The sequence below is a fragment of the Petromyzon marinus genome, chromosome 28 (assembly GCF_048934315.1).
Source record: "Petromyzon marinus isolate PM22_M1 ecotype Great Lakes invasive population chromosome 28, UKy_Petmar_22M1.pri1.0, whole genome shotgun sequence".
NCBI lineage: Eukaryota > Metazoa > Chordata > Hyperoartia > Petromyzontiformes > Petromyzontidae > Petromyzon > Petromyzon marinus.
The window spans coordinates 3906542-3929531 of NC_133694.1; the positions used below are offsets into that span (position 1 = coordinate 3906542).

A 22990-nucleotide genomic window follows, 5' to 3' on the forward strand; every position below is an offset into this window, starting at 1 on the left:
AAAATGTTAAAACCCACTTTAAAAACTTGGAATTTTAATGTACATGTGTACATTAGCATTACACTTTCCAGAGTGCAAAATACAGTAACTGACATTTAGAAAAGTACAATATTTTGTTTGTAGGATCTCCTTCCTGCCTAGGCAATAGTTTAATACAATCTCAACCAACTGTTATTGTATTGCGAGTAAATATTAATGCCTTTTTGAGTTAAATGTGGCCTCGAGTGAATAAATAAATCTGGTTCATGGTCCACCCTGTCAGCTCAACCGACATTGCTCTTCACAAACCAATATAATTGAAAGCAACAACATGTGCAGTTCAACTCTCACGGCTTTGCAAAGGCCATGGAAGACTGGAAACTCATACCAGGCCCTATCTGACACTGAGTTACTCCTATTTCCGTGTTATTCTCCCGCAAGCGTTGGTAATCTCCATCCCATTTTGTGCCACCAGTGTCTTGGAAGCCATCCTTTGACCAGCATCTCGATTGATAATTTGCCCAGAAGTGGTGGCAAATTCATCATATACAGGTAGACTATTGGCTTACGAAACCTACCACAAATGGCTTATCCTTGGCAGATCCCAAAAGCTAAGCAGGCTGGAGCCTGGCTAATGTTGGGATGGGTGATCATCGTGCATAGAGTACGTGTTGTAGGCTTCCTGTCAGGGTTAGGTCGGCAAAACCGTGCAGGAAAACCGATAAACACGGCCAACAGGATCCTTCCGAGCAGCACCATTAAAGCATTGCCACGGATAAAATGATTTTTACTGCATATATCGAGGTGGATTGGGACTGGCCATAGCATAATGTACGTCTCTCATTCCTGCCCACCGGCGGGTGGTTGGGGAATGGTTACGGTGGTGGAGGGCTCCTCTCGGTTGCGCGCCATCAGACGCAGCTCCTGCTTTGACCGGCAGCGGCCGACCAGCGGCTGCAGCCTGGCGTCCTCGCCTCCTCGTCCGTCCCGGGGTCCCCTCGTAGACCCCTGCACGCACAATCTCGCAGGATCTGCCCCCGCGTTGGGCGCCAAATTCTGCGAGATTTTATTACATTGTGAGCAAACGCCACCCCCCGGAACACGCCTGGGTCCGACCACTTTCAACATTAAGTGTCGGCCCAATCCCACGAAATGGACGGTGGCGTGACACCGGTGCGAGAAGTCGGATAACGGTCCTGAACCACTTGGTCAAGTGAAATGCCGCCAGAGCTCGCGTGCACACGGTAGTGCGTGGGGGTGTAACGTGTGTGTCCGCGGCAGCCCGCGTGCGATCCCGATCCCCGCGCCAGCCAGGTTGCTGCACGATGCGTCTATTCAACAATTATGCTCGAGATGCGTGCATCCGACTGGGGCGAGTGAACATCTGATGATAAAAAACCAAGTTAAATGCAAATGATGATATGCACGCGTCACATACGGGTTCATGGAGTAAAACAACACTAAAGAAAACAGACGGAACAAATAACAATGGTGGAGGGCTGTGTGGCGTAGCGGTCTGCAGTGTGGTGAACTATGGTGTGGGGCCGTGGTGTGGTGGTCACTGCGTATGTTGAACTTCTTTTGCACCGTACGTAGCCAGCCGTGCTCATCGTAGGTGCGGGGGAAGGACAACAAACTGAACGCAAAAAGCAGTGCTAAAGAAATTCGTTTTCAGTGATGGGGCACGGTGAGGTGTGGTGGGATCAAGTGCTGCTCGGAGGGGTGTGGTGAGGCACGGTGTGGCTGCAGCGGTGTGGCTGCAGCGGTGTGGCTGCAGCGGTGTGGCTGCAGCGGTGTGGCTGCAGCGGTGTGGCGCACCGTGGTGGAGCGTGCGGGACCGTTTCGGCGCTTGGCGACGTGCAGCTCTGTTTGCAGGGAGTCGAATTTATCACGAAACCAGCGGTGGGCCTCCTCCAGGTTGGAAGAGATCTGAGTGACCGTCACGGCAGGGTGACACAGGGCAGCTGCGGAGGGACACGTGAAGTGTCCTCGTGCAGGTGGACGGAGGAACACCATATTCCCTCGTCTCCCTGACTTTCCATGTGTCACATTTTTTAAATATTTCTCTCCACCCCGGTTTTTTGTTCCCCCCCCCCCCCCGCATCTCTTGGCTTTACCCCCCAAACGATGTCTTCTGACCCTTGCCTGACCTCTCCCCTCCCTGTTCTCGCTATTTCAGAACTGTCGCCTCCCGGGCCCCATCTGACCCTGGAACTGTGCTGAAACCTCTTGTTATTAATAATAATTGACATTTGCAAGGCGCGTTTTATCCGTAGATCCCAATGTGCCACTGGGACTTGTTGGTTCTGGTTACCCCGGGGACTCATTGAAGAGGGGTCCCGGGCCCTTGAGGCTGCCGTATTGGTGCCGTCCTGCTCGATACATACTGGGGCTTATTGTTGTATCATGCTTCTATGCTTTCCGTGTTAACACAGCCGCACATGCGGTCATCTATCGTTGCTATCCATCCGATTTGCCTCGTTAACGACGGCCTCACCTGCTGCGACTCGTCGCTTGCCTCCTGCAGTCGGCGCTCCATCTCCTCCTTGCACGCCCGCAGGTGCGCCAACTCTGCCTCCAGCTCCTGGGATCGGGGAGAGTGAGAGAAGTGACGAACCGAGTCACCGGCGACCGGACGGAGACCATCTACTCGCTGCACTTGAGAAATCGGTCTCGCCACAAAGCGGCTGAACCCCAGATTCGAACCCAGCATCAACTCGGCGGTGTCGGCTCGGGGTGCTTCAACCGCCCTGAGCGACCTGCCCACCTCACTCACTCCCAGCTTGCTCAACGTACTCTCCTGTACAATGGCAGGCCACTCCTTCTGCACCGCCACTTAATTAAGAGAGTCACGCAGCACGGCCGCGATAACCCCCACGCGGTAGAACCTCCACCGTTTTGCCACCGACCGCCGCCGCGAACCTGCCGACCGGTCAATAAAAACGGGCAATGCGTCGCATCGTGCTGCCGGCCTTCACGGCCTTGCCCACTCACGGACCTGCGCCCGCTGCTTCTGGCGAGCGAGCTCTCCCTCCTGTCTGCGGCACAGCTGCTCGGAGGCCGCCTGCGCCAGCGCCAGCGCCCGCTGCTCCTCCTGCAGCGCCTTCACCTCGTCGGCAAACCGCGACAGGCAGCCGGCCTGGAGCGTGGCGGGCGATGAAGAGAAAAAAAACGAACCGGGTTAGGGAGGAAAAAAAATCACGGGGCACCCGTGGGTCTTGTGACGCTTTCCAGCGTGCATTTGTCCACGGAGGTATTTCATTGGCGATAAGAGCCGTTACCTTCTGAGCCGTACGACCAGATGCCACATGCGATGTAATGAAGTGTCGATAGTATCTTGGGGAGGCGCGGTGCAGCAAAAGCCATTGTATTGTACTTCTGTGCTCCTGCGTCTAATGGCCCTAACCTTCACCGATAAACTCGCACTGATGAGCACGGTGGGATATGCTCAAATAATAATCTGCAATCAGATGGTCAGAACGATGGGGGAGGCCCTCACCCTAGCAATGGATTGACAAAAAAAAAAGCGAGTACGTGCACAGCAGAGTGTGCGTGCTTGTGGTGCGTGTAGCAAGGCTCGCTAACAGCACGTTCCCCAACAGTCTGTTAAGGCTACACTGGGGGAGCTTTGTCTTTGTAGCAAGGCAAATAATGAGGCTGCACGATGAGGCACGTGGGGAAATGTGTGCGATGAAGGAGGTTGTGAGAATTCGCGACGTGATACACGGCAATGCGGGGCTTTGAGAGAGCCGCGTGTGGGGATGCGACGAGGTGAGTGTGGCGACGCTCACTTGCTCCTCACTCTTCTTCAGGTACTCGTCGCGAAGCCGCTGCATGGCGGCAAGCTCGCCCTCCGCTTCCTGGCCGAATCGACGGAGGCTCTCGTGAATTAACGACATCACCGAAAGCACGGGACGCTTGTTTGTTAGTCGTGCCAAATTTAGACCACAACACCGGCACACAATGGCCCACCAGTTTACAATATCGTCAAGAGGGACCTTAAACGCCCACTGTAAAACAGGCCGGCGCGCCCGCAGCATCAACCAGGAGCGACCGCCCTCTACAACGAGCGGCGAACGCGCGCGGGACACGTGACCGCACACTCAAACGCGCGCTCGTGTGGTTCGCGCGGCGACGACCTTGAGGCTGGCGCCGTTCGACCTGGCGACGTCACGTTGCCTGCGCCCTTCGGCGCGCAGCTTCTTGAGCGCGGCGGCCTGCGTCGCCAGCGACTCCTCCAGTGCCGCCGCGCGCTCGCGCAGCTCCCGGTTCGCTCGCGACAGCTCCGAGCAGCGCGCAGCGGCAGAGTCGCGCGCTCGCCGCAGCTGCGGGGGGCCCGGTGGGGTGTGGGGGAGAGGCGGAATACACGGAGCGGGGACTCGCGATCTTGGGAATGCTCCCAGTGGGTGGGCGAGTGAGCAGGTGGGCAAGTGGGTGTGTGCGTGGGAGGTTGCGTAGGTGTGGCGAGTAGATTGGCGGATGAGTATTTAGGTGGGCAGGTAAGTAGATGATTGATGAGGTCGGTAAGTGGGTGGATAGTTCGGTACCAGAGTGGGTGAGTGAGGATGCAACTGATAAGGGTAAATACATGGATGGTACTTAGCTAGGGGATGGCAGGTAATTTGGTGGATATGGGTGAAGACATGGGTGGATGAGTACGTGAGTGGGTGAGTATGTAGGTAAGTGTTTATGTATTTAGGTATACGAGTGGGTGGCTGGGTATGTCGGTAGGCGAGCGGGTAGGCACATGGGTGGGTGAGATGTAGATGCTGCGTGTTGTAGATGCCAGGGTGAGGTCCCGCCACCTGGCTCATCTCCCTGTGCTCCGCGACCTTCGCCGCGTCCCTCTCGCTCTGGAACTGAGCCCTCAGCGCCGTCAGCCGCCCCGCCTGCACCTCGGCCTCTGCGCGCGCCTCCTCCGCCTCCCGCTCCCTGCCACGGGCAGCCCACACGAGGATCACCGTGGTCTATTACACGCAGGTCAAAGGCGACGCTTGACGCACCCCCGCAAACAATTCAGCGCTGCCCGGACGTTGAGAGATGTTAACTGCCTCGCCTGATATGCAGGAGGATAAGGGTTCGATCCTGACACCTGACGCCTGTATATTTGGAGTTTGCATGTCTCTCTCTCCCCGTGGTCGAGCGGATTTTTCTCCAGGTCCTCCGGCTTTTCCCTACACATTTCGAAACACGCGTTTAAGAGTATTCGGCTACTATAAATGTCCACGTGATAAGCCACTTCATTGAGCTATCTTTTGTGGCCAGGTCACTTCTGAAAAAAAACTATATAGCTCAGTGGGCCTTACCTGGTTAAACAAAAAGAGTTAATAGTTTCGATTCGTGCAGGGGTCATGCATAGACGTGGAAGCATATGAGCACAGTACATCAACGGAATTTGCTGCTCTGCCCCGTGCTGACCACAACATAACACTGCCACCCAGGACAACCTCTGTGCACGGTGGTTGCCCATCCAGGCACGACCCAGGCTCAACTCTGCCTAAGCTCACGAGAGGTGTTTATGGTCGAGTCAACAGAGGGGAAAAAGCTCCAGCCGGGTTGAGGCACACCATTGCCACAGTGTGTCCTCGAAATACCGGGCTCATTCAAGGGGGTGGGCTTCCCCAGGATTTATCCCAGTTTCAGCTTGCAAAGTCAGTTACATCAGAATCAGAATCTTTATTTCGACTGGAGGAATCCGATGAGCGATGACGCTCTTTTTCGCAGACGTCCAAATAACATTTTTTTTTCATAAAATCGTAAAAAAAAACGAGTCGTGGTATTTACGCGCTGCGTCCGATTTTGACCGTACACAACGGAGCAACGACGGCCAACGACGACGCGGCAGCGCCCCGGGCTGCCGGTGTGCCGACTGCCCCCACCTCGTTGCCGCGAGCTGCTCAGCCCGACCGTTGGCGGCGTCGGCGGCGGCGGTGGCGCGCGCCAGGCGCTCGCGCAACTCCGCCTCCTCCGCCAACGCCCGCTCCAGCGCTCGCGCCAGCCTCGTGTTGTCGGCGCGCGACGACTCCAGCGCCTTCCTCGCCGGATCCATCTGCGAGGTTCGTGCGCGCGTGCGTGCGTGCGATATCGCGCACGGTTAAAGGGAAATCCAAACCGAACAAAATAATCAAACACAACGGCTCTCATCACGGACGGACAGGTGGTAAGATACACAGACACAGCGAGGGACACGAGGGTCAGTGAGACGCATGCACACAGCACCGCGTGTTCACGTTCGGCTGTGGCACAAATCGCTCAAAGAGGTGGTGTTAGGCGACACCTGCACACGCGATAGCTACACCACCATGCCCAGGCATCACAGGCAGCAGCCGCCGAGTACTCGAGTCTAGTACCTGGCTGACGTTCTGAGTCTCCACGGTGGCCAGCTTGGACTGCAGTGTCTCCAATTCCGTCGTCAGCTGCTGCAAAGCATGCTGGGATTGCGTCCTGCAAGCGGCACCAAAGCGCAATACAATTGGGAACACACTTAAGTTCCCAGCGCCCGTGGACAAGGTGCATAGGACACGATTTTCCAATTAAATTCATGGGATGGCTCATCACCAAATCACTGGTGTCGTTAAATGGCGTAAATCTAAGCAGGGTTTGGTCTGGATTAATGCTTGGATGGGCCAACGCCACGCACAAATCGGTTGTCGTCGGGCTGCGGAGCCATGCGCTGGGCAGCAGAGCAAGGAAAACTGCCGTTAGAACACAAACGCACGGGTGCAAGCTCGCGCGTCCAGCACTGTTCCTGCGTGCGCTTGCGCGTCGCCGTGCACATTAGAGTCCCCGAATGGAGCGTGGGGGAGCTACGGCACGCGACTTCATGAGGCCCGGCTGCTTTGAAACGGCCTGCAAATGACACAATAAGACACTGCCAGCATCTTAGCATCACCAATTGGCTACTGGAGGGAGATATTTTTCGACCTGGCAACAACACTCTTTTGTAATGTTAGCACGCTCAATCACTTCTGTCACTGCAGGGGGCCTCTTTACATGCGGCTTATTTTGTTCCATGTTTATATTTGGCCCGCCAAAAGACATCGGCGAGAACCGAATCATCGGCCCTCAGTGAGTAAGGAATGCCCTGACAAACATGCGGACTCGCTCAACGGACGGCCTTTGCCAGCATGCAGACTCCGTGGAGTTAAAACGCGAATGTTCCGCCGTGCCACCCCTACTCCGCCCGCCGCACCTCTGCTGCAGGAGGCCGGCGACGTGGCCGTCACGCCGCCCCAGCTGCGTCTGCGCCTCCTGCAGCGCGGCCTGCAGCTCGACGTGAGCGGCCGTCACGCCCTGGAGCGCCGTCGCCAGCCGCTCGCGCTCCGCCCGCGACTCCTCCAGCTGCCGCGACAGCTGGGTCACCTGGCGACGGCGGGGGCGGCAGCGGGTACGACCGTAGAAAGCTCGGTCTCATTGGGTTATCGTGGTCCACGTATCCGGCACCGAACCCTGTTCGCGATTACGATTACTGGAGTGGAAGATGGCAGCAGCCTTCACGCGGCCCACTCTGTGAAGTGAGAAATCACGACGAATGCCATCAACGTGGCGACCGAAACATCGATCATCGATCTCCCGGTCTCCAGAGAAGCCTCGTCGAGTCTCAGGACCAGTTCGGATAACACTCACGCGCCACTGATGTTAGCCGTGGCGAGAATCAAAGTTAATTGGGCAGGTTCGTAGCTCAGTGCGCTGACGACCGCTCCACCACTCTTCGGTGTTTCATTAACTTGCACCTCCGATTAGCGCGTTTGGCTACATGCGGCGCAAAAGAAGTTCAACGTACATACCTAAATTGGAACATGCAAAACAAAATGATTGTCTCATGAAGTGAAGAACTTTGGTTTGCTCGAGTCTGCGCATACCCATCTCATTTGATACACAATCGTACGTTGTTACGCTGCCTTGTTTTAAACATTCAACGCAGCATCAAAGCTAAACCCTCGAGCCACCAAACATCCTCTCGTCCCCATCTCATCCCATACAGAAGACAAAGTCTCAATGTGGCCCTTTAATCCACACAGCCTATGCCCACATCTAAAGCAATACGCCCAATCTTGTCACGTGTGATAAGCTGAGCCGGTTTGAGCTCGGAGTGTTGGAATGGGTCACTAACAACACACTACGCAATAAACATTGTGGGCAGAAGAGGGCAGTGGAGAGCAATCCATTGCTGTTCTGTACTCCCCCCCCCCCCCCGCGCCGACCAGCGTGGTGAAGAATGTTCAAAATATCCTTCGGGGGCCCACGAACTGTGGATTGACAAACACGGGCTGTGCATGTACACGCACAGACTGCACATGCACTACGGAACTTCGGGGCCCATTCACATCTAAATCGGCGTATCGTCAAAACAAAGGTGATCCTTGAGCCACGTGATACTGAAGCGTAGCGCCCTAGCTTGTCTCAAACGCTCAGTCCCCGTGGAGAGTCAATCGCTTGGTGCGCGAGGACGACCGCTGTGCACGATAAATCGAGGCGGATCGACCTTCTGCCTCTCCCGCTCCTGCGTCCCCTCGTAGAGGCCCATGATCCTCAGCTTCTCCTGCAGGGCGTCGTCACGGGAACGGACCGCCAGGGCAAACTCCTCCTCCTTGGTCTCCAGCGACGACTCGAGCTGTGGCGCAGGCGTGGAGATGGGAGGGGGATGGGGGGAGGGGGGGCGGCAGCCAGTGAAACGTGAGTAAAGCTGCAGCGCGGAGCCTGCCTGGCGTACCGACGTCCGGCGAGAGTCCGGTGCATTCCGGGTGATTTGGCCACGGGCAAAGACCAATCTGCCAGCGTCGATAAGTGGCGGCTTATCGGTTTGTTCTGGCCTCACGAACAAATCACCCGGAGCAATGCCGGCGACGAAGCGCATCACCTGGGCGAGCTTCGCTTCCAGCCGCGAAACGGTCACCTTGCAGGAGCTCAACTCGGAGGTCGCCTGCGCAGAGACAAAAAAAAACGGGAGCCGCAATGGCCACTTTCATCGAGACGCGCGTGTGCACACAAAGACGAGGATCCCCCCCACTCCGCGCCGACTGGCGGGTGCAAGTAGTGGTTAGCGAGTGTCTATCTGTGCCCGTGGTTAGAGAGTTGTGGGTGAGGTCGCTCGATTCAAATACCGTGTGAAGTAGGGGTCAAACAAACCCCACTGTCGCTCTAGATGCAATACACCGAGTGGCCGCTTTGCGAGAAGTCAACGGCACTATTTCTTATTTATTATTTTACCAGGTAAGGCCCACTAAGTTACGTAGCTCTTTTTCAGAAGCAACTTGGCCACAAATGATAGCCAAACGAAGTGGCTTATCACGTGGAAATTTTAAGCAGTCAAATACTCTAAACACGTGATATAATCTAATACTGTAAACGCGTGATATTGGAGAAAAATCCACGCGACCACGGGGAGAGAGAGAGCGACACGCAAACTCAAAATATACAGGCGTCAGGGTCGGGATCGAACCCACGACCTCCTGTCCACCCGGCGATGGAGTTAACATCTCACCATGGTGACAGAAGCCTCACCTCGGCGTGCCTGGCCTGCAGAGCTGTGTTGAGCCGCGACAAGCGGCCGCTATCCGCCCGCTCGGCCGACAGACGGCGCAACTCCGCCTCCAGCTGCTCCACGCGCGTCTGGCGGAGTCGGCGGTCGTAGCGGAAGCAACGGGATCGGAGCAAGGAGGATCACGCGTGCACGCGGAACACGGAGGGCTTTCCCCCCACAACGGGCGTCTGTCCTCGGAAGCGTTTATATTCACCAGCTCATCAACATCATCGTCGTCATCAAAGTCATCGTTCGCGGTGGCCCGGCTCAACCCAATAAACCGCAGGCTGTGTTGAGAGCCCGGGGGACAAATGGCGGCTCGGTCTGGTAGGGTGCGCAGCGGCAAGCAGGGACGGGAGTAAAGGTGGCTCCCGAGTTTCCAGCAAACCGTTAATCAAACCGTCCAGTTTTCAACGGGATAAGTCCCGAGTAACAACAACTTTATCTCTATGACAGTTACCATGGCCCTCCACCCCAATTAGAAACAGACAGCGCTAACGCAATACATGCTTACAATCTTAGCTGGCAATTATTTTCAATTTGTGCGTATGACATGTAATTGGTTCACGTGACCTCTGCAACCGCTAGAAGTCGCCAGATTTAAAACGAATTTCTTTAGTTCAGTTTGTTGTCCTTCCCCCCGCACCCCCGATTAGCAGGGTTGGCGACGTACGGTGCGAAAGAAGTTCAAACATACGTCCAAAATGTTTTTATTGAGTCTAATCGAGAGGTGCGAATCGTTCCATGCCAGGCGTCGGAGGAATGGGGTTGGCGGATCACGTGTTGGAGCGGCGGTCCACTGTGCGGTGTGTATGAATGTGGCCGTGCGCTCACCTGCAGCTGGCCTTTCTCGTACGCCAGCCGGTTCTTGCTCTCGGTCATCTCGCCGAGCAGCTGTTCCACCTGCCGCTCGCCACTCTGCTCACAATAGGCAAAACAAAGGCAAAAGATAGACGGGCTTCATTTAGAGCCACCGGGAGAGGTTGCTGCTTCTCTTCTGCTGTGCACACGCACACGTAGGCACGCACACGCATACACACAGGCACACGCTCACACAGCCATAGACTAACAACCACACACAACAACAACAACTGCCACTCGCCACGACGGTACTTGTGCCAGGCTAGATGTACTTGAAGTGACAAAGGCTCTGACAGGTCACGGGACAGATACAGGTGTTATGGGCTGACTGAGACTACTGGCAGATGCATCACCTATGCTCCCCACTGTGCCAAATTGCTGCATTTCAGCCGCCCGACGCTCTGCACGTTGTTGTGAGCACCGCTCTTTCCACCCCCCATTGTTCTTATTGGAGGGCGACTGCCTCCCAAGTGCCCAGATGCGTCCTTCACGAGCCTCCTCCACAGACGCCGAACTTGACAAGGCTGGTATCAGTCATCGGCAAGTCCAATCAGCTCCACATCCTCCCTGTACTAAATCCTCTCGTTTCAGCGCATGTGGGAATACACAAATACACGCAAAGGCATGCATCCACTGGCATAGCCACACACAGGAATACGTGCATTGTATAAACTAAATGATAAACTATTTTTTTATTTTACCAGGCATGACTCACTGAGCCATACAGCTCTTTTTCAGAAGCAAATTGGCAACAAATGATAGCTCAACAAAAGTGGCTTGTCGCATGGAAATTAATCGTAGCCAAATACTCTAGACGCGTGTTTCTAAATGTGGAGGGAAAAAACCCGGAGGGCTCGGAGCAAAATAGACAAGACCACGGCAAGAGGGATACGCAAACGCCACATACACAGCAGGCGTTAGGGGTCGGGATCGACACCGCAATGAAAAGGTCAAACAAGCAAGAAGAACAATCCCTGGCCGGATGTCGAAACCCGCGTTCCCGCATCACGCGGAGTCACCTGCCGCTGCTCGGAGGCGGCGAGCTTCCCCGCGAGCCGCCCGGCCTCCTCCTCGACGGCGCGGAGGACGCCGCCCAGGGACTGGGCCTCCAGCTGGGGAAACCCAAGAAACGGAGAGGCGGTCATGTGGGAACCCAAGAAACGTCGACTGATCATCTTGGTACCAACGGGCACCACCTAACGATTCAATCGATTTAAAATAGATTCTTACGCTCGGCATACACAATTCAAATTCACGTTTATAATAATGGATGTGATTTTTATTAATTATGCGCACATCGCATGTAAATATTACCTTCAGGCTAATGACACGGACGAGGCGCAACAAGACAGAACATATGTGGGACACAATCCAAATAAGACAAGCGCATCATTGATTCTTGAATAGATTTGCCGAATACAAACTGTGAGAATGAACAGATAAAATCACAGTGGATAGGAGATGAATCTATGCAAGCCAGCTGAAAACTCTAGAAATGTCAACAAGACCAACTGGAAGCAAGAGGATCGTTGGTAAACTCAATAACAATCCCTTTGTCAATCCACTGCTGGATGAAGGCCTTCCCATGCTGTGTTTGTCAAACTTATTGCACTGCAACAGCCTGCATGTGTTAACAAGTGCAGGCAGGTGTTAGCCATGGCAGGGAATTGTACTCTGGTCGTCGTTTTCACACCGTAAACCTCAAAACACTTAAGCCGACTCATTTGGTCACGCATGAACACGTGGCCTCTCTGTATACCCAAAGAAGGTGGAGAGTAACGCGTTGGAAAGCAAAGAGAGGCAGACTTTGAAGCATAAAATACCTTGTTCTTTGCGTTCTCTGCTTCAAGTTTGTCTCTCTCTTCCGAATGCTGCTTCTTCATTGTTTCCATCTGAAACAGGAGAGAAAACATGAAATAAAAATATCGAAAAGTTATCACATGTTCATCTCCGAATTATTAAACAAATGGCTGTTTGCGATTTTCATGAAAAAAACACCCGTTTACACAATCCGGCGCATCAAATAACATCTCAGCTAAATGCCACCACTTCTCAGCTAAATGCCACCACGTCTCAGATAAATTCCACCACATCTCAACTCAATGCGAGCACGTTAGCTAAATGCCACCAGATATCAGCTAAATGCCACCACATCTCATCTCAGCTAAATACCACCACATCTCATCTCAGCTAAATGCCACCACATCTCAGCTCAATGTCACCACATCTCAGCTCAATGTCACCACATCTCAGCTCAATGTCACCACATCTCAGCTCAATGTCACCACATCTCAGCAAAATACCACCACATCTCATCTCAGCTAAATGCCACCAAATTCCAGCTAAATGCCACCACATCTCAGCTAAATGCCACCAACTTTCAGCTAAATGCCACCACATCTCAGCTCAATGTCACCACATCTCAGCTAAATGCCACCACATCTCAGCTAAATGCCATCACATCTCAGCTTCCCGGACCCTTGCCCTCCGACCTCTCGCAGCATGCCCCCCTTCTCGCGCCGCGCCTGCTGCAGCTCCTGATTGGCCGAGTCGAGCTCGCGATGCAGCCGGACGGCCGCCTCCTCCAGCGCGGCCTTCTGGGACGTGGCGCCCTCGATAGCGAGGTCTCGCTCTCGCACCAGCTCCACTCGTTCGTGCTGCAGGCTTGTGCTGTGCGGGGGGTGGGGGAAGAATAGAGGGGGATGATGGTGTGCGGGGAGGTCGTTTGGTGACACACAGGTGAGCCTCAACTATTCGCACTACAGCATGGGGGGTGGGGTGGGGGGCCTGGAGGTGGTTCATTGTCTTCTCAATGTTCTTCTATGGTATGCAAGGTGGCCAGGAGTTATGAAGTACATTTATAAAACACGCAACTCTTATAACCTAGGTTATGACAAGCGTGCAATGTTCATACATTGTGAGCTCTACTGAACGGTTCTCAACTATTTAAATGTCTGTGAAGAGTCTCGAACACGCAGCGGCAGTGAGTTCCAGGCTGATGGACAGCTGACCGCAGAAGCTGCAAGGTCCAAATCTCGCTGTCTACAAGTACAGCACAACTGGTACCAGCACAACCAGTCGGGCAAATGGATCGGCTCGAACTGTGTGAAGAATTTCCTGTTCCCTCACGTACGTGCGTGGCAATTGTGCGCGTGTTGGATTGTGCGCGTGCACGTACAGCCGAGCGTCGAGTCGCGCGATCTCCCGGCGCGCGGAGGCGAGCGGCTCCTTCACGCTCGCCCGCGCGGCCTCCAGCACGCCGTCCTGTTCCCGGATCCGCTCGGTCAGAACTGCCCTCTCCGCCTGCGTGCGCAACAACGAAGCGGACGCGGCGGTGGCGGCGGCGGCGACATCGTCACGAGCCCTCAAATCGGCACCGGGGGGGTGCAGTGCTCGCTTCGGAAAACTCTCAACAGCGAACGTCGGTCCAGGGAAGGTCATCAAAGTGGTGATATGACCCGTGCCTGAGGTCATCACGGCGAAGCTTAGAGCCGTGGAATTGGCGGAGCGTGCAGAGATTGCTACGTGCTAGAAGCACGGCAGCAAAGGTGGTCACAGGGTGGCTCAGGAGCGCTGAGCTGGCGCTCTGCTGAGAGATCCTGGCTTGGGATCTGCAGTTGCAGCCACCCATGATTTCTAAACCGGGTCCTCAAGTGTGGCGAGTCGATGGTCTCAGGCCAGTTCACCAGCTACTACACGAAAAAAAAACCACCCCGTCGCATTCGTTCTTCACTCAATTCGGTTGCATTCCAGCTCTGAGAATTTAAATATCGGTTTGCGGTGAACAGCACTCTCATACGTGCGGACTCACGAGAGGCGACTTGAAGAATTCTCAGAGGGGGCGGGGGGCGGGGGGAAGGGGTTCGCACTGCTCTGCCAGTGATCCCGATTCTCTGTCTCGTGACACGAAGCCGATAGCACCATCGGAACAAAATTGGGGGAACGAAAACCGCCGAACGCTAAGTAAGCGGCGTAGCAAGCAGGACGCTGATCTGCTCACCTGGAGGTCCTTCTGGTGAGCGGCGCGCGCCTCTTCGGCTGCGACCTCCGCGGCCCGGGCGGCCGTCGCGAGCGCCGCGTTCTGCCTCTGCAGCTCCTGCTTCTCGGCCTGGAAGCGGCAGCGCAGCAGGGATGGGGTCACACACAGCCAGAGCGCTATTGGTGCACCTACAATTACCAATGACAGCATGCGATTAAGGGCACTAACGCACCGCTCGTAAGACAGGGTGAATCAAAACCCATTCATTCCTGATTTTGAAAATGTCTAAAATATTCTTGGAACTCATTGAGGCTCCCTTGGGCATCATTATTATGATGACGACTATTAATACTACTATGATAAGACGACCTCTGTGCAATCGACCAACGATACGGACAAAAATAATGTATTCTGGGCACGCTCCACAACAACTGGCCCAATGACCTCCCGCGCAGTTCGCAGTGCATACCAAGGAGTCACCCCCTAACCTGCATCTTCTTCAGAGAGGCCACGATGGAGGAATTCTCTGCTTGCAGCTTCCCGCGTTCCCTCTTCTCCTCGTGCAGCTCCGACTGCAGCCTCTGCAATGCAAGGACCCGGGTTCGTTCGTGGTACGCGAGGTGCTTCATCCGGGGTGTGCGAGGAGTCACCGGTAAATCGCGTGAAAAAAAGATCTTAACTCTAGATTTGAAGCTTTCGTGACTGCAAGAATTCATACTCTTTGGTTTTATTCGGTAAAGTCACGTAGGTAAAAAACAAATTAAATAAAAGAAACAATCAAAACACCACGTTTCGGAGGCAACACAAGCTTCCGTCTTCAGGTGGAAACAGTCACAGCAAAAATCGCTGCACCAAGTGCACCAAGTGCAGCGATTTTTGCTGCGACTGTTTCCACCTAAGGACGGGAGCTTGTGTTGCCTCCGAAACGTCGTGTTTTAATTGTATCTTTTATTTAATTTGTTTTTTACCTACGTGACTTTACCGAATAAAACCAAAGAGTATAAAAAAATATCTGTTAAATCTTATAACTTCTTATCATTTATATGTCTTTTCCACAAGGTTAATGCCGATTGCGTGGGTACCCGAACCGACGCGGGACTTGAATGTGACGCGTGCGTACACGAGCACTGACCTTCCCCTCCTCCGTCATCCGAGTGATGATCGACTCCCTTGCCTCTGCGAGAAATGAAGAAGCGAACCAACCAACGAACGGAACAACGAAGGGAATCTCCATATTTCCTGAGGAATCTGAACGCGGGACGAAACACTGGGAGGAAACAATGCCGAGAAGACACAGCCCGGCGACGGAATCGCGGAGACGATTCGAGGGACCGACCTGCGCACCCGTGGAGGTCTGCGGCCCTCCCCTCCAGCTCGCTCGCCCTCTCCCTGTCTCGTCGCGAGCGCTCGGCCGCCGCCAGGCCCTCCTGGCGCACGCACGAGCTCTGGCCCTGCAGCCGAGCAACCTGCGGGCCCCAACGGAGGGGCAGGGAGATGAACAGCGATAACATGGGCGGCATCTAACTTTGCTCAGTATTCCACGCAACCACACGAACGAGTAGATCTTATTCATTTAGGTGTGCTGCAAGGTGTATGTGTGTGTGTGTTCTGGCGAGCCCAAGATTTAGGTGAGCCAACGTGAAAAATAACTGTCCATACGGTTTAGCACCGGCTTGTACCTATGTGCATATGAATGTACCTATCACACATACGCATACGTATGTACGTACATATGAATGTACATGTGTATGTGCATACGTATGTACATATATACGTACATATGTATGTATGTACGTATGTGTATGTGATCGTGACCCGTCTCCGCAATTCCCTCGCCCGATTTCTTCCTCTTCTTCTTGCCATCGTTTCCATCCAAAGTACGTACGTACCAAACGCGCGTGATTACACGCGCGCCAACAGTCCCGCGAGGATAAGCGTCGCGTCGCGACTGACCTCCGACCTCTCGGCCTCGACGATGCGCTCGGCGTCGCGCACGCGATCCAGCAGCGCGACGTGGGACTCCTCGAGCGTCGCTCGCAGGCTCGCCTCGCGCGACAGCTCCGCGCGCAGCTACGCCACCCGGCAGCGACACGCAGACACAGGCACAACACGCACGCGCGCACACACACACACACACTCAGACGGGTACACAATGGCAAAGGTCCCCCGTACAGCCTAAACGGACTGCTGGGGCAAGTGCTGTTAGCGAGCAGCTATCAAGGCCGGCACGGCACACCGAGGAGGTGGGTGTGCCAGCACCACGCCCGGCCGCCTTTGTCTCCCCGGTGGCGATGTTTACACACCGCACTAGGTCCTCATTTGAGGCTGAGTAGACCTAGGGGAGGCCCTGGACTGGGTCCAGATAATTGTCACTGGTGGTGGCCGTGAGCAGGGAATCTAAATCGGGTCGCCGGGTTCGTAGCAAAGCGCGCTAATCAAAACTCCACACATACATACAGACGTGCACACGAAGGTATACTTAAAACACACAGTTGGGGGTATGGCAATTATTACAATCAAAAGGAATTAAATACACACTAGGAGACACTTAAAGGCTGTTCTTATGAATAAGAAAGGGTCTTGAAGGTCAAGTTTTCCCAACTCCAGGTCTCGCGACCCATCCCTACCTTCTTTGCTCAAACACAGTTATTATATTGCTGACTCATATCATGTACAGCATGGCGATTCTACTCAAGATTTGTTAATCAGCCCTCCTCGGAATCGATTATCTGTTGCATCACTTGAAAAAGTTTTTTTCCATTCACGGGAAATAATCGATTATCACACACACGCACACACTAATTGAATGCGTGCGTTACTTTAAATCGATTGATGAATAAGTGGCAACGTGAATTCATTTCCCGTGCGGACGCACTCACCTCGTTCACGCGATTGTTCATGCGGGTCGTCTTGTGTCTCATCTCCTCGGCGGCGATCGCGACGTCACTCTGAAAACAAACATCGCAAATATGTGAACACGCTAAGGATAAACCACGCATGGGAGTACATTCTGGAATGCTTCCCAGCACGCCCTTTTGTCCTCGGAAGTATTTAAACTGCCCATAATAAAGTTACGGATCAAGCCACACAATGAGATATTGCACGGCGCGTGACGTCGTGAGATGATGTCACAGAAGCCCGACGTCATCGGGAGAGGGGGCGTGTGCTTCCTTCTAGCGCTCAAATTGTGTAGGCTCCCAGTCCTGGGTTTTGTCTCCCAAGTTTTTGAGAAACCCCTTGAAACATGCGTTTAAGAGTATTCGGCTGCTATAAATTTCCAGCTATCTATAGCTTAAGTCCTTAACAGAAACACAACTTCATATCGGATCATCTTTATGAGAGTTAATGTACCCCTCTGCCGCCCCCCCCCCCCCCCCACCACCATGAGAGAGCCCCTCTAGTGCCCGATTAGTACAGCTAATATGCCCGCAGTGAAGGATACATTTAGTTTGCGGGCTGTTTCGAAGTGGCAGGCCTCATGTGGCCACAGACCCTACGAAACGAAGTAGTGGGCCGCATGCAGCCCAAGGACCATGGGTTCCAACATCCCTAGTACGCTAAAGCCGGGTAGGATCGCCGGCTCACCTTGGTGGCCATGGCGACCTCGAGGGCGGCGGATAGTCGGGCCTTCTCATCCGCGGACGCCTCCAGCTGGTGCACGGCCTCGGCCAGCCGATGGCTGAGACGCGCCACCTCATGCTGTAGGCCCGACACCTCCTCGCGCAGCGATGACGCCTCGTCGTCTGGCGTGACGCCCGCCAGACATGCACGCACACGTGCGAGTGTGTACGCACGCACGCGAGGATGACAAATATTCCACCCCCCCCCCCCACCGTGTAGCCTTATCAGACTGTTGGGGCAATTTCTGATAGTGAGCAGCTGTGAAGGCCGGCACGGGACATGAGGGGGTGGGTGGCCAGCACGAATGACCGTAGGTAAAGACACATACATACTCGAAGGAACTTGTATAAGTTCGCACGCACGCAAAAAATAAACGGCACACATGCACGCACATACATAAAAAACAAATGCAGGCGCTCAAACACACGCACACACGCACACACATAGGCACTTGCACACACACATCCACGTATGCAAAGACATCCGGCGTAGCCTTCCTGGACCGTTTGGGCAAGTGTTAGCAAAGACCTTTAAGACCAACACGGCACAGAACACCATGCCCGGCCACCTTTGCCTCCCCAGTCCCGATGTTTACACGATGGCACCAGGTACTGATTTGAAGGCAAGAGTCGATTTGGGGAAAAAACCCTGTGAGAAGGCACAAACCGTCGCTCCACCGCTACCCCCTCTCAGGAGCAGTTTCACAAAACGGTCACCTGACAATTCAGAGAGCACCACGGCGCAAGCCGGCAACCCACCCGCGTCCGGCGGCGCCAGCTCCCTCTCGGCCTGCAGGCGCAGCGCGGTCAGCCTCAGCGTGTGCAGGGCGCTCTCGGCGCGGCACACGCGCTGCACCAGCGCCTCGTAGCTACGCCACAGCAGGTCCGACGCGCCCGGCGCGAGCGCTCGCGACACGCGCAAGGGAGGCAGCGGCGTCGGCGGCGACGGTTGTGCGATGCTGTCGGCCGTCGAGCTGCGGAGGGTGGCGCTCCTCGTCAATAATTTCAGACCAATGCAGCTAAACGTACGATTGACGGTTTACAATTAAGGGTTGAAAGCGCCCATGCGTTGGCTCTGTCCGCCCGTTAAGTGGCGTCGACGTGATCCAATGGACGCGAAATTTTGGCGTAAAGATGCGTTGCTATTAGGGACTTACCCTGCAGAAAATCGTCCAAACTGATTTAAGGGTTGCACAAAACTTCAAAACGAATGGATAGACTTTTTTTGGCCAAGGCAATGAGATCAGCGTACAGGCTGTGTCATCTTCACACGGTTGTGTTAATTTAAATTTAACGTATTTTTTAACGGCCTTCACTATTATTCTGCTATTGTGGGGTTTTTACTCGTTATTTACAAATGTGATCTCCCAAGACGTGGTCGACAGTCCACCAAAGGCAAGACTATAAACTAAACTATTTGTTTTAACCAGGTAAGGCCCACTAAGCCATAGAGCATTTTCTTAAGTGACCTGGCCACAAATGTATAACAGCCAAATGCTCTAAACGCGTGATATTGATAATAAATGCGGTGGGAAAAACCGGAGGACCCGGAGAAAAATCAACGCGACCACGGGGAGAGACAAGCAAACACCAAATATACAGCAGCAGGCGTCAGCGTTGGGATCGAACCCACGACCTCCTGCACACCAGGCGAGGGATTTAACATCTCACCACCACGGCCCTTCGTACCCATCGGTGTGTCCCTTCGGGTGCCGCCCCAGGCCCAGCGCATCGAGGTCACGGACCAGGGCCTCGGTCTCCTCCTCGGCGATGCGCAGTCGGCGTGACAGCAGCTCGCACGCCTCGGGGGCCGTGGCCTCCATGGGGCCCGCCGGGAGAGGCCCACCCGTGCGGACGGCCATGCTGCTGTCAACGCTGAACGATATTAAGATGCAGAACGGCGTTCCGATGACTGGCGGCCCACAGGCCAGATCTGACCCTCCCAAAAGCTCTTGGGAGTGTCCCAAGCACAGATATGTGGCCCACCGAGACATAGAGATCACCGGTTAGGTCACCCACAGTTACAATCGCGATTGAAACTTCGAAAGTCGTTCAAACAAGCAACGGGGCGATGTTCCGTCTTTAACGACGCCAACGAGCCAGCCGTGGAAATTCGACATTCTCACGACAGGGCCAAGACCATCCACAGGACAGCCACTTGTGAATTAAGTGTCTCGATTGCTGCTCACACACAAGCAATGGAGCGAAAACGAATTCCATATTCCGATGGCAGGGTCAGACCATTCCGTTCGAATTAACATTGTCGGAGCTAAATTAATCTTGATTTAAAGCTTTCGTGACTGCAGGGATTCATATTGATTGCTTGTGCTGCAGTCGAAACGTCGTGAGAATTTAATTGTTTTATCTTTTTTTTAATTATTTTATTGTTTCCCTTCTACGTGGTGACTTTACCGAAAGGACCAAGATGATGAGGAAATCGTCCGGAAAGCGCCCGATATCGTCAGTAGACATCGGAAAGCAAGCCGGGACGATCCTGGACACTGCTCAGATGGGCGGGCACCTCGCGTGACAGGTGCTACAGGCTGCAGCGGACCCCTTACGGTGTCAGCAGATGATGGCACACCTGTCAAAACCCCTTATCGGTGCATACACTTATCACTGACCAATCCACACCTTACTGGTCACCCCGTGCCCCATATATTATCTCAACGTTCATCCTACAAAGTCCCATCACAGGCAGAAACACAAACAGTTAGACACGAACATTAATTTTGCTGTTGCCCGTATTGAAGCGGCTGTACACCGTATAGGTTGACAGATGGTAGCGCAGATATGCATGTCCATGGTTATACGGTACTGTACTTCTATGCCCCCCGTGTCTATGGGGCCGTCCATAAATGACGTCACGCGATTTTTGACGATTTTTGACCCCCCCCCCCATCGTCACACGGCGTCACAAAAAGTCAGACCCCCACCCTCAAAAATGACGTCACAAAGCTCTGTCCCCCCCCCACCCAAAAACATGCTTCAAATCACTTTAAACTATTGTCATTGTAGCGCGTATTTAATGTGGCGCTGCACTCTGATGTTGTGGGAGAAAACATTTATTAAAAAGTATATTTAATTAAGTAGAACGTGTTGTCTATATTTATTAAAGTTGCGCATTTCGATGTGACGTCACATTTCTCAACCCACCCCCCACCTCGTCACACATCGTCACAAATGTCTGACCCCCCCCCCCCCATGTGCGTGACGTCATTTATGTACGGCCCCTTAATGCGCACGCTCTTTCGCCAACCGGCACCGACCAACGTGAAGTTTGGTCAATTAACCCCCCACCCCCACCACGACAATTCCACAATTCCCAAGCCGATGACACTCAACACAAAGAGTGCTGCTGTTAGCGAGCAGCAGCAGCTACTAACGAAGGCCGGCACGGCACACGAGGGAGTGGGTGGGTAGCAACCACGCCCGGCCGCCTTTGTCTCCCCCGGTGACGATATTTGACGCATCAGATGCCACATTTGAGGCCGAGTCGACCCAAGCCACGGCCGGTTTAGATAATCGTCACCGAGAGGAAACTCCGCCCGCTCCGGTTTCGCTGCGCCGACGCGCTAACCGCTGCGCCACCGCTCCTCAAAGTACACACACACGCGCTCACAACTACTTCAACAGATTGCAGGGGGCAAGTGCTGTTAGCGAGCAGCACCTAGGAAGGCCGGCACGGCGCACGAGGAGGGTTTGGGGGTGGTCCAGCACCACGCCCGACCGCCTTTGTCTCCCCCGGTGACGCTGCGCCAACGCATCCGCTCCAATTGAATCGCTTGGACAAGGCTGTTGTTACGACTCACCCGAACAGCAGGGACTCGCTTTATAAAGCGCGCGTGGCTCGTGAAGAAGCGCTTGCGAAGCGTGTTTATCGTTCCATAATAATCATAAATGCTATCATTATTATAACTCAACTTACAATTTCTACTTTACTTCCCCACCACCACCGGAGCCCAGGAATTTTTGTGTTCGTTTGAACGAAAGCGCATCGACAGCCGCTACCGAGAATCCCGCGGAGCGCTTTCCAAGTCTCGCGAGATACTCGGTATCGCGAGATCTCGGTCGAGTGGAGCGCGCGCGAGGCGGCGGGAGATTCGAGTGGACGTGGAGGGAGGGGGGAAAAGGGGGTGGCGGGGATTGGAGGAGTGGAGGGGTGGGGGAATTAGAGGAGGGGGTACGAGGAGTGGGTGGGGGGAACTGGAGGTACAGAGGGGTACGAGTGGGTGGGTGGGGGGGAACTGGAGGTACAGAGGGGTACGAGTGGGTGGGGGGGAACTGGAGGTACAGAGGGGTACGAGGTGTGGGTGGGAGGGGAATTGGAGGTACAGAGGGGTACGAGGTGTGGGGGTGGGGGGGAACTGGAGGTACAGAAGGGTACGAGGTGTGGGTGGGGGAACTAGAGGTACAGAGGGGTACGAGGCGTGGGTGGGTGGGGGGAACTGGAGGTACAGAGGGGTACGAGTGGGTGGGGGGGAACTGGAGGTACAGAGGGGTACGAGGTGTGGGTGGGGGGGGGAACTGGAGGTACAGAGGGGTACGAGGTGTGGGGGTGGAACTGGAGGTACAGAAGGGTACGAGGTGTGGGTGGGGGAACTAGAGGTACAGAGGGGTACGAGGTGTGGGTGGGTGGGGGGAACTGGAGGTACAGAGGGGTACGAGTGGGTGGGGGGGAACTGGAGGTACAGAGGGGTACGAGGTGTGGGTGGGTGGGGGGACTGGAGGTACAGAGGGGGTACGAGGTGTGGGGGTGGGGGGGACTGGAGGTACAGAGGGGTACGAGGTGTGGGGGTAGGAACTGGAGGTACAGAGGGGGTACGAGGAGTGGGTGGGTGGGGGGGAACTGGAGGTACAGAGGGGGTACGAGGTGTGGGGGGGAACTGGAGGTACAGAGGGGTACGAGGTGTGGGTGGGGGGGGACTGGAGGTACAGAGGGGGTACGAGTGGGTGGGGGGGAACTGGAGGTACAGAGGGGTACGAGTGGGTGGGGGGGGAACTGGAGGTACAGAGGGGTACGAGGTG

At 54.6% G+C, this 22990-nt stretch overlaps 1 protein-coding gene across 6 annotated transcripts; it reads right to left on the minus strand.

Annotated features, from left to right (window-relative positions):
• Positions 1 to 17: 17 nt before the first annotated feature.
• Positions 18 to 22014, minus strand: CCDC150 (coiled-coil domain containing 150). 6 transcript variants are annotated; one of them, XM_076070269.1, is made up of 28 exons: positions 21891 to 22010; positions 19652 to 19837; positions 18722 to 18936; positions 17928 to 18085; positions 17222 to 17290; positions 16296 to 16412; positions 15679 to 15808; positions 15475 to 15518; positions 14831 to 14923; positions 14364 to 14471; positions 13542 to 13666; positions 12856 to 13033; positions 12187 to 12255; positions 11383 to 11475; positions 10337 to 10420; positions 9484 to 9591; positions 8840 to 8902; positions 8465 to 8593; positions 7172 to 7341; positions 6330 to 6423; positions 5859 to 6028; positions 4785 to 4911; positions 4119 to 4304; positions 3771 to 3839; positions 2978 to 3118; positions 2477 to 2563; positions 1798 to 1908; positions 18 to 1035 (listed from the first exon to the last, which is right to left on the minus strand). In XM_076070269.1, the coding sequence occupies exons 2-28, from the start codon at positions 19822 to 19824 to the stop codon at positions 820 to 822; spliced, it is 3327 nt and encodes a 1108-aa protein (XP_075926384.1). In that variant the 5' UTR covers positions 19825 to 19837; positions 21891 to 22010; the 3' UTR covers positions 18 to 819. The 6 variants fall into 6 exon arrangements, 5 of the variants coding, with proteins under 5 accessions (XP_075926384.1, XP_032818088.2, XP_075926383.1 ...); XM_032962197.2 differs by having other exon boundaries at positions 21775 to 22010; XM_076070268.1 differs by having other exon boundaries at positions 21633 to 22010.
• Positions 22015 to 22990: the final 976 nt, after the last annotated feature.